General features: G+C 37.8%; 1 protein-coding gene across 2 annotated transcripts in view; it reads left to right on the top strand.

The window, feature by feature from the left end:
* LOC135219122 (cholinesterase-like) overlaps positions 1-12,500 on the top strand; it is an 82,793-nt gene that overhangs the window by 62,497 nt on the left and 7,796 nt on the right. For both annotated transcript variants that reach the window (XM_064255574.1, XM_064255573.1), the window contains exons 7-9: positions 67-263; positions 1,230-1,392; positions 10,554-10,747. In XM_064255574.1, the coding sequence (XP_064111644.1) occupies positions 67-263; positions 1,230-1,392; positions 10,554-10,747 (554 nt within the window). The remainder of the gene's footprint in view (positions 1-66; positions 264-1,229; positions 1,393-10,553; positions 10,748-12,500) is intronic.

Raw genomic sequence — 12,500 nt, 5'->3', positions numbered from 1 at the left:
CTCTCATCTCCATCACTGTCATAAACAATCCTTTTCTCCCCTTAAATCACGCCTCTTTTTTTCCAGGAGCGTTCCAGCAAATGATTCTTCTTTCTGGATCGAACCTTTCTCCATGGGCACTCAGCAGAAATCCACGAATCGCTTCCAGGAGGCTGTCGGAGCATCTGGGCTGTGGAAGCGTCTACAGCTCGACCTACCTACTGGATTGCCTCAAGAGTAAGAACACCAACCAGATCATCAAGGCGGTCGAGAGACTGATAGAGGTATAAGTGGCTGAGACGTAATTTGTACTCGTAACTTGAACCTGTTTGTTGTGGTATTTGAATCTGTTAGTGAGTTCATTTTCCCTGTTTATTGTATCTAAAAGACGTTTATTTTTCATTTTTTATTTTTTTAGATTTGTTTGTACAGTATGGACTGTGTTTTGTGTTACTGTTAAAATTAGACTTCCAGTTCATAATTTAATGTTAAAACATGTTTTCCAATATCATCACCCAGCCTAGACCTTTCTTCCAAGTAATAACTACGAATATACATACATAATTTTCATTTAGAGATTTCTTTGAACATACTTGATTTTCATTAAGAGTCTACTATGAATAAACCTAATTGTCATAGGAGATTACTATAAAGAGACCTAATTGTCATAGAAGATTACTATGAATACACCTGATTACCATAAGCGAATACTAAGAATATCCCTGGTTTTATCATTAAAATATTGCTATGAATACACCTCAGTGTCATGAGAGATCACTATGAATACACGTATCATAAGAGATCACTAAGAATACGCCTATTATTGTAGAATTCTATGAATTTACCTTTCATAATCAATTACTATAACTACGCCTGATTATCAGAAGAGAGTTTTATGAAAACACCTGTCATAAGAGATTATTATGAACACACCTGTCATAGGAGAATTCTATGAATACCCCTGGCATAAGAGTTTACTAAGAATGCGCCTGTTATTAATAGAGAATTCTACGAATGCACCTGTCAATTACTAAGAGTGCGCCTATTATTATTAGAGAATTCTATGGATACACATCTCATGAGAGTTTACTAAGAATATGCCTGTTATTAGAGAATTCTATGAACACCCCTGCCATAAGAAATCCCTGTTACTAAACCCAATTACTCATTAATCCTCTCCTCTTGAGAGATATGAATGAATGATTGACACTAGCTTTACTTCAACACTTCTCCTCACTTGATGATTTCAGGAAGGGAACCCTTACTACCTGTTTGCACCTGCGGTGGACGACTTTCTCCCCCAGGGAGAGAGCATGGTGCCTGTGGAGCCCTTGAGAGCGATGAGGGAGAACGCCAACAGGAGAATACCGGTGTTAGTGGGCCTCTCCGAACTGGATGGCTCTGTCCTCCTCTGTAAGTTTGGAGGTGTTGACTGGAAGGGAGTGGTTGGTTAGGGAAGTTTTTTTTTTTTGTGGCTTTCTAGATTTTATCTTGATTTTATTTCTAGGGTTTTTTCAGCCCAAGTTGAAAATCAAGTAATAATAATAATAATAATAATAATAATAATAATAATAATAATAATAATAAAAATGACTGCTGCTTTAGCACTACTAATCTTCTAAAGAGTCTTCTCTATCTTTCTGATGACGGCTTTCTCGTTGTTGTTTAGACTGGCGAGCAACGCACCAAAGGGCATGGTAAAATTCGGTTGAGTAATTTGATTTATTATTGCTTATACAATTTTCTCTCTCTCTCTCTCTCTCTCTCTCTCTCTCTCTCTCTCTCTCTCTCTCTCTCTCTCTCTCCAACGCGACGTTTCCTCCTGATTCAGAGGACATTATCAAGCGATAACTGCTGAGGAACTGAATTCCAGTGGTTGTTGTTTTTTATTAAGCTGACCTTGTGTCAGCACGGGCTCTTGCTCACAGAGCAGCCCGTAATGTTCCAGTGGCGAGTCCATCTCCTTATATCATGATTTTGCGGGCTCTTGATTACGGTCAGAGCACCTCCGGCAGGTCGGGTTTTCATTGGTTCCTGGGAAGGTGACTCATACGGCGGGCGTTTACGAATCTTGCAGACCTTCTCAGGTGGGGGGTATCACCGGGAGCCTCTTGATTGGCTTCTACCTGAGTGACGTCACCCCTGGTATTATTCTCATGTCCGGTGTTTGTTTCATGCGCGCGGGTACTTTCGTTGGGGGGGAGGGTGGGGTCCTCCTCACACACGTCGGTATCAGGAACGCTTCTTGGGTGGTATTAAGGGGAGCTTTTGCTCGAGGATTAAGCAGCGCTTCTAGGAGACGCAGACGTCGTGGGTCAGGTGCTCTCCCGATGATCTTAATATTCCTGACGATGTCGTCTCTCGTGATGTTTCTATGGTGTACTGCAAGGGCGTGCTGCCTAATGGGGCCCTCCTGGGCGTGGCAGGAGATCCTTTTTGACAGGCGCATCGTCGCCATGCCGATGTAAATCCCAGGGCATCCTTGGGCGGGGCATACGTATCGGTAGACAACGTTGGACTGCTTTAGGGGTCTCCTACGGACGGGGAGGGGTTGTTCTTCATCAGGAGGTCCTTCGTACGCCGATTCTTGAAGTAAATAATGAGGGACACTCTCTTTCCTTCCTCCTTTTTTCTTTTGGACTGAAGATGAACCCAGGGAAAGGTTCGAAAGCTTTTTGTAAAGTTTTAAAAATTATACACGGACTCAACACTTTTTATTATTGTGGACCCTTTAGAACTTTATATATACTCTCGCGATAGTGAGTTTTCCCAAATAACTATAATAATAAAAATCAAGAAGAAAGTATCACCCATTGTTGTCGCAGTACCATGGGACATTAGAGTAGACGAGAATGAAAGAGAAAACAAAATTGATAGATATCAAGACCTGACAACAGGAATAAGAAGGATATGGGAAATGCCAGTGGAAATTGTACCCATAATCGTAGGAACACTAGGAGGCATGATCCCAAGATCCCTGAAAAGTAATCTGGAAAAACTAGAGGCTGAAGTAGCTCCGGGACTCATGCAGACGAGTGTGATCCTAGAAACAGCGCACATAGTGAGGAAAGCGATGGACCCCTAAGGGGCCAGGATGTAACCCGGAACCCCACAATATAAATACTACCCAGTTGAATAGGATGACTTTGATAGACAATAAATAATAAAATAATAATAATAATAATAATTAATAATAATAATAATAATAATAATAATAATAATAATAATAAAGAAGAAGAAGAATTGTCATTATTTTTATTATCATTATCAAAATGGGTCCAGATTTTATCTATAGTATTTTTTTTTTGGGGGGGGGGGGGGGGGGGTTTTTTTTTTTTTTTTTTTTTTTTTTTTTTTTTTTTTTTTGCTCTATCACAGTCCTCCAATTCGACTGGGTGGTATTTATAGTGTGGGGTTCCGGGTTGCATCCTGCCTCCTTAGGAGTCCATCACTTTTCTTACTATGTGCGCCGTTTCTAGGATCACACTCTTCTGCATGAGTCCTGGAGCTACTTCAGCCTCTAGTTTTTCTAGATTCCTTTTCAGAGATCTTGGGATCGTGCCTATACTCTGTTTTTTTCTATCTGTCCATCCGCCTGTGGTGTTTGCGCATGGTAACACTGCGTCCCGGGCTTTAAATATTATCCTATTTCGAATATTAACGGTGTAATTTGCATGCAGTAATTTATTAAAACACTTTTCAGTTGCAAATGTACACCCAGATATTCTTTTGTTTACCTAGGTGGATGTACAGATGGAAAAAACAGAGTAGTCTACCTATGATTATAGGTACAATTTCCACTGGCATATCCCAAATCCTTCTTATTTCTATTTTCAGGTCCTGATACTTATCCCTTTTTTCCCTCTCTTTCTCTTCAACTCTGGTGTTCCATGGTATTGCGACATCAATGAGTGATACTTTCTTCTTGACTTTGTCAAACAACGTTACGTCTGGTCTATTTGCACGTATCACCCTATCTGTTCTGATACCATAGTCCCACAGGATCTCTGCTTGATCGTTTTCTATCACTCCTTCAGGTTGGTGCTCGTACCACTTATTACTCTGAGGTAGCTGATGCTTCTTGCACAGGCTCCAATGGAGGGCTTTTGCCACTGAGTCATGCCTCTTTTTGTACTGGTTTTGTGCAAGTGCTGGACATTCGCTTGCTATGTAGTTTATGGTTTCATTTTTCGTATTGTGCCTCCTACATATGGGAGAGATGTTATTTCCATCTATCGTTCTTTGAACATATCTGGTTCTTAGGGCCTGATCTTGTGCTGCTGTTATCATTCCTTCAGTTTCCTTCTTGAGCTCTCCCCTCTGTAGCCATTGCCATGTGTCATCACTGGCTAGTTCTTTAGTCCGTCTCATGTATTGTCCGTGCATTGGTTTGTTGTGCCAGTCCTCTGTTCTGTTTCTCATTCTCCTGTCTCTGTATTTCTGGATCTTTGTCTACTTTTATCAGTCCTTCTTCCCATGCACTATTGAGCCACTCGTCTTCACTGGTTTTCAGATATTGCCCCAGTGCTCTGTTCTCGATGTTAACGCAGTCCTCTATACTTAGTAGTCCTCTCCCTCCTTCCTTTCATGTTATTCGCTCTTGGGTGTAGTGCTTTGTGTATTGTCTTATGTTTCCTGGTTTTCTGGTCTATGCTGTGGAGTTCTGCCTTCGTCCATTCCACTATTCCTGCACTGTATCTGATTACTGGCATTGCCCATGTGTTTATGGACTTTATCATATTTCCGGCGTTGAGTTTTGACTGGAGTATCACCTTGAGTCTCTGCATATATTCTTTCCTGATCGTGTCCTTCATCTCTTGGTGTTTTATATATCCTCCTTCCATTATTCACAGGTATTTGTATCCCGTCTCATCTATGTGTTTGATGTTGTTCCCATCTGGTAGCTTTATCCCTTCAGTCCTTATTACTTTGCCTTTTGTATGTTGACTAAGGCGCATTTTTCTATTCCAAACTCCATCCTGATGTCCCCAGATACAATCCTTACAGTCTGGATTAGGGTATCTATTTCCTTGATGCTCTTACCATACAGCTTGATGTCATCCATTAACATCAGATGGTTGATTCTGTCGCCTCTTTTCTTGAGTTGGTACCCAGCATCCATCTTCTGCAGTACTTTTGTCATGGGAATCATGGCTACTGCGAAGAGTAGTGGGGACAGTGAGTCGCCCTGGAAGATCCCTCTCCTGATATTAACCTCAGCTAGTCTTATTCCAGAGCTTGTAAGTATTTTATTCTAGTTGCGCATTGTATTTTTGAGGAAGCTGGTGGTGTTTTCCTCTGCCCCATATATTTTCAGGCATTCTATTAGGCATGTGTGTAGGTGGTATCATGTCGAAGGCTTTCTTATAGTCAATCCATGCCATGCTTAGGTTGGTTTTCCTTCTACTGTTCTTCATTACCATTTTGTCTATCAGGAGCTGGTCTTTTGTACCCTTACACTTCCTTCTGCAGCCTTTCTGTTGGTGGGGGATGGTGTTTGTCTCCTCTAGGTAATTGTATAGGCTTTCACTGATGATACTTGTTAGTAACTTCCACATTATTGGTAGTCAGGTGATAGGCCTGTAGTTACTGGCTATATTTCCCATATTCTTGTCTTTTTGTACTAAGGATGTTCTTCCTGTGGTCATCCATTTGGGCGCATGATGATTTGTAATACAGTGCTGGAGTTGTTCTGCTATTCGTGGGTGTAGGGCCTTGAAGTTTTTCAGCCAGTATCCATAGACTTCATCGGGACCTGGGGCTTTCCAGTTCGGCATTTTCTTTAGTTTGTGTCTGACTGTGTCTGTCGTGATCTCTGTGAATCTTTGTTTTATTCTCCCTGTTTCTTCTTCCTTGACTTTCTGGAGCCATGCTGCATGTTTGTTGTGTGATACCGGATTGTTCCATATGGCTTCCCAGAGTCTCTTACTTGGTTCGGCTTCAGGAATTTCTTGGTGGCTGTCTTCCCCTCTAAGTTGGCTGTATAGTCTTTTCTGGTTGGTTCCGAATAGTTTGTTCTGTTGGTATCCCTTATTCCTGTTCATGTACCGTTGGATCTTATGTGCTTTGGCCTTAAGTCTCTGTTTACATCTTCTATTGTATTGTTTAGTCCCCTCTCTCGTACTTTGTATTTCTCATTGAGTTCCTCTCTTGTTTTCTTGCTTCTTAGCCTTTTTTCTGCCATCTCTTTCAGTTTACTCAAGTCAGATCTCATCACCATGATTAGCTTTTCCAGGCGCCTTTTCCAAGGCGGTTGCTGTTTGGTTTCTGTTGGGTTGGTTGTGCTGGTGGTGTTGGTGTTCGTATCCCCTTCAGTTCTGCTACTAATCTTGCTCCTGCATATACCAAGTTATTTGTTTCTGTGATTCTGGTGGTGTGTATTATTCCCATTATTTCATTGACTTCACTTGTTTTCTCCCTTAATTTCTTGGTTTTGTAGGCTATCATGGAGGGGATCTTTGTTCTCTCTGTATATGGCTCCATCCATTGTCTGATCTTTTCTACCCATTCTGTCCTCTCTGTTACTTCATCGGTGTTTCTTCGTGTGTCGTGGTTTGGTACCTCATCATCCCTGTCGTCTTCTGTGTCATCGTCTCTCAGTTCTTCTTGTAATTCGTTGCCGTGTGTCATTTCCCTTTCCATTTTTTCTCTTTCTGTTGGGGAGAGACAGTTCTTTTTCTTTGTGTTTCTTACTTGGTCTGCCAGCCTCTGCTCTGTTTTGGGGGTTTTATTCCTCTCATTCCAGATGTTGACCAACCTTCTTCTATATCCTCTCTCCGTCGGGTTGCTTCTGATGTAGCATCTCCATATTTCCTTATTTTCTTCTCTTGTCCATTTCGTCCTCTGGTTTGCTTCTGTGGCTCTAGTCTCTGGCTGTTGGTTACTGTCGTTGTGGTGGTCAGTTGCTGGATGACGACCTCCAAGTACCTGACCGTCTTCCCCTTCAATTGGGCTGAGTACCAGAGAGGTTCCATTTACGTCGTTATCGTTTAATTCTTCATTTCTTTCCATCATGGCTGAGTTTTGCTATTTAACCCATAGCTGGACCCTACCCCCATCAAGAATAGGTACTCATTTACAGCTGAGTAGACTGAGGAAATTATGGTAAAGATCCTTTCCCAAGGAATCAACGCCGAGGAGAGCGGTCACCCATCCAACGACTTACCAGCCCCAATGTTGCTTACCCAGTCCATTGACGACATAACCCACTCTACCACGGCGCCACAATTATTATTATTATTATTATTATTATTATTATTATTATTATTATTATTATTATTATTGATAACCATGAAGTACTGCAAGGGTATTTTAGTCAAATATAGTTATAATCATATTTTATCACACAACCCTCGACTGTTATTTTTCTATTATGAATGGATAAGAAAATGAATGCAAGACCATGAATACACTGAAGATTCACCCCATTATTCCCTTTTCCCAAAAGAGAGAAAGGGATCAAAGCCTCTTCTTCAAAGATTCACGTAATCCCTTTCCAGCCGAGATTCTTTCATTTATAATTCACGCTCGCCAAATGCCTCATTTCTCATATCATTTGAAATGGTTTCAGTAATTACCTACCATCTTCTAGCATAGAAATGTGGCTTGGCAGGTCGTTAAAACTTCTTGAAATTCTAGCCTGTCCTTAAACATGACACACACAAACAGACACACTCACACACACTCACACGTACCCACACACACATATACATATACATATATGTGTATATACTATAGACGTACAAATAAACCTTTCTCTTGAGCATCCGTTTAGAGCTGCTCACATTCAGGACACATTCCTTGTTAACCGTTAACAAACCCCAAATACAAAGCAAACGAGAATGATGAAATTTATTCATTAATGAAATCTCTTATTCTAAAGAGTCTGTACACACGACGGGCCAGAGACTGAAATTCTTTGAGGAGATTTCTTACAAACATTTTTAGTCAATTCTGACGGATTGACTGGAACATTATGCTTATGAGAAAGTCTGAAAAGCAGCGTCATTTCTGATGTTTGCTCAGTAGAAGCTACTAAATTGGCCCCTTCTAAGAAGAGCTTCTGTAGCTTCTAGTCAGTTGGGATATTTCTTTCAAGGAAATTTTGGGGCATTCGTCGATGTAAACAAATTTAAGAAATGAGTACCCTACTTCACATTCTCTGAATTATTAAGTTTCCCGGGAACCCAAGTTTGTTGTTTTAATTCAAATATCTTTTTTTTTTTACTCATCTTAGTTAGCTCATTTTGCACTTTTCTTGAAGATATTTAGTTTCTCCTTCATTTTGTCTTCAATATTCTTGTTGGACAACCTTTTAGTATAGATATAGAAAATATATTCAATGAATTGTAATCATTCCATATATATATATATATATATATATATATATATATATAGATATATATATATATGTATATATATATATATATATATATATATATATATATATATATATATATATATATATATATATATAGAAAGCCCCATCTTTCTTCAGCACCTTTCTAAAAGCAAAAAACATTTCCTTTCTTTTTTAAATATTTTAATTTTAAAGAATTCGCCAAAAAGGTAAAATGAGGAAAAAGTGATATCCGATTTCATCTGTATAAGTTTACGCTAGGCTTCACCGCACGCTGCATGCGTTATACTCATCACCAACTCCTCCCAAATTCTTGTTAGCTCCGCCTACTGGACTACTCATCAAGAGTCGCTCCACACCACTAACTCACCCTAATGAGCACTCCAGTAGGCGGGGCTAACCAGAATTTTGGAGGAGCTGGTGATGACGAGTCTTACGCATGCAGCGTGCGGTGAAGCCTAGTGTCAACCCACCTTGAAGTTAAACAAACGTCCATTTATTTCTCCATTTATTTCCACGAGACCTAAAATTTTAACATTCGTCTGAAGAATAAGGAAATCAGCGACCTTTGCGAGAATGAATTTCCGTCCATTAACTTTATTCTTTACTTTGATCAGCTGCTGACTCATCTCGCCTTCCACAGAAATGTATATTTGTATCTTCATTCTTCCTTCTATTTTTTCTGTTTCGCTTCTTGTCTTGTGCGTTTCATTTTGCTTACATTCGTCCGCTATATTCGAAATAAACTCAGTAGAAGAGAAGGGTAAAGGAATTGCTTAAAAACAACGTTACTGGACCTTGTAGCAGCAGACATAGCAATCAGTTCCTGGTAGTAATGAGCCACAATGAAACACGAAAAGTTACAATAGATGGATATATCATATGACCAGTAAATCACCGACTTTAGTCTTCATTAGTTCATATTTATAAAATCATCCCAATTTCCTTTTTTACTCTATCTTGGAATTTATTGGTGCATGTCCGTCATCGCATTCCGAGCCCCGAAAGTTTTTTTTTTTTTTTTTTGAGAATAAATTGGCGAGTCATACGACTCAAATTCATGGTTCCCACGAGCTTCCGTTGACAGAGCAATAAATTGCAATCATCCGGCTTCATGTCATCCCTTGCCATATATATGAAAAACAGTGTTGCCAAATCATCGTAGTATATCTTCGAGTATTCTGTATTGAATCACCAAGCTTTGTTGAAATTTACTAATTGCATTGGGAAAATATTTAAATTTTATTTAGTTGATTTCACTTGATTGCATTTCGGTGGTTTTTGGTCACTCTTGGTTTCTCGTAGAAGACTTCGTCTGTTCGTCATGGCCTGAGGAACAGTTTTTGGTTGTAAGCTGATTTTCCTTAGTATCTTCTTTTCCAGTGGCTTTGAATATAATAGATATATTTATCGTTTCACTTGAAAATACACAAGAAAGATTTAGTGATAGCCGGTTTCACGATGTGATTATGTTTGATAATATATTTCTCTCTTTCGAATGTTGACGAACTGATCGATTGCCTTTGAAGAGGAATTTTCACAATCTTACATATCAGCTTGTAATTGGAAATTCTAATTTTAACACTTGGGAATAATATTATAAAACACATTGACAATATGGAAATGATACTCCAATCTTTTATTTTCCACTGAGACAACGCTATAGATTCATTTTAAAGCATTATGATATCAATTTTGAACCTAAAAAAAAAAGAGATATCTGCCTTTTAGACCGAGATAAAATACAAAAGGAGTTGCTAAAAAAATTCAACATTAAAAATAAAAAATAAATATTTGTCTGTCTTTTTTTCTTCATACATCAACTACCTTTTCCACTCAGAAGAATAATATAGGAAACGACAAATAAAAAAACCAACATTAAACATAAAAAACACAATTTTCTGTCTTTTCCTTATACATCAACTACCTTTTTCACTGAGAAGAATAACATAGAAAAGGACAAATGAAAAAAACTCAACTTTAAACATAAGAAAATAAAATTTTATTTCTTTTTCATCTCCAGACGTCAACTGCCTTTTCCACTGAGAAGAATAACAGAAAAGGACAAATAAAAAAAATACAATTTTTTGGCTATTTTCAGATATCAACTCCCTTTTCATCTAAGAAGAAAACATTGAAAAAAATAAAATTAAAAATTCAAAAAAGACCGTTTTCTTTCATTTTGTTTTTATTTTTTATTTTTCGTTTCCCTCAGACATCAAACGAGAAATCGTCCACATGAGCTACGACGACCTGATGCGCTACTCACACGAAATATTGGTCCCCCTGGTGACGACGCTGGCGAATTTGGGGGAGGACCCTACGGCTGTCAACAGGATGATCGAGTACGCTTATCTGGACAAAGCTCCCGACAACCGGAAGGATATGCTGGTGCTCGAGATCGTCAAGGTGAGTCAGTCAGTCAGTCAAGTGACACAGGTAAAGTCGAGGGTGAGAGTGAGGATGAAGGTCAGTCAGTCAGTCAGTCAGTGACGCTGGTCAAATCGAGGGTGAGGGTGAAGATATATATATATATATATATAATATATATATATATATATATATATATATACATATATATGTGTGTGTGTGTGTAATAAGGGATGCCCAAATAACACACACACACACACACACACACACACATATATATATATATATATATATATATATATATATATATATATATATATATATATGCATCTCCGTGTCTCGTGTGTGTGAGTGATATTTTGTCATAACAGAACCCAAGTAATGCACCCTCTTTGGGGTTTTATGGACAAGCTTTATTAGGTGTTATATATAATAGATATATACTTATATATAAATATATATATATTGTGACGAAGTGCCAAGTATCTGGTTACTACACTTACCATTCATTAGTTGTTAGCTCACAACAGCCAGACACCTGAACTTTCATCACAGGTAAAATACGACTGAATACTCTAAAGGCAACAGTGATCCCTTAATCAACTTACCAGTATTGCAGAAAATCAGACTAAGTTCATTAACTCAGGTGTGAGGTAATCTCATATGTAATCAAATTAATTAAAGGGCATCACTCCATCAACAGCTTTAAAAGTCAAGTATTTCCCTGATTTCAGAAGTCTAAGTACTTCCCTGGTTCTAGCTCACTTCAAGTAAATTGAAGGAAAACAGCTCAATTACCACTCTATGTTTCTACCTAAATTAATCATACACATATATACTGGTGAAAAAGAAAACACTTATAAAAATTTTAAATACAAAACTTCATTATCAATTTCAAAATTTATAAGTGAAATTCACAATCTCGGAAATTTTACTGTTACTTGAAAACAACACAATGTTCAAGTAATTCTTGAATTAATTAAGTAAAATTAAATCAAAATTAATTTATCACAAAAATCAAGAAAATTAATGAATTCAATCAAAATTTTAAAGGATTAGGCAATAATTAAAATCTTTGAATTAATTCACAAGTGCTAAACAATACTGAAACTTGAATAGAATTCTAAGTAAATGCAAATTAATTCACAAGTGTTAAATTCAATTAAATGTGCAACGATTACGGAATGAAAACAATCAAGTTAATTAAAGTGTGAATTCAAATGAAAATACATCACAGAAAAATATGGAAAATAACAAAATTGTAAAAGGCACTAATCACACTGAATATAAAATAAAAACACACACTTCAATAAGAAAATGGATAAATGCACAAAAAATCACTTCAAATGAAACAAATACAAAACACAAAAATTTACAATGTGTAAAAATTTAAATAGTTTCACCCAAACCACTGTAACTATTAGTTGCAACTAATAAACCTAGTAACACATTACCTTGGTACCAATTGTTTCTGCTGCAGCTAGCTCCAAAATTTCACCATTTCACAATATTTCAAAAAAGAAAAGGTGCCGTTACAAAATTGTACAATGTTTGTTCAGATTCCAAAATAAGCACTAATGAATACTAAATAACTCTAAGAAATAAGAAATCTAAAATTTACGAGTCACCATTCAGCAAGTATTAAAATTTTACGTTACATTAATGTAAAATCATACTATATGGCGCGGGAGAGAGAGAGGAAGAGAGAGAGGAAGATGACCTCTGTACGCCAGGGATTTAAAGTCTGTAAAAAATCAAAAATCTCTCTCTCTCTCTCTCTCTCTCTCTCTCT

This window comes from Macrobrachium nipponense, chromosome 1 (genome assembly GCF_015104395.2).
Source record: "Macrobrachium nipponense isolate FS-2020 chromosome 1, ASM1510439v2, whole genome shotgun sequence".
NCBI lineage: Eukaryota > Metazoa > Arthropoda > Malacostraca > Decapoda > Palaemonidae > Macrobrachium > Macrobrachium nipponense.
Note: the sequence above shows the minus strand (reverse complement) of the source record. Positions and strands in the feature narration are given on the sequence as shown.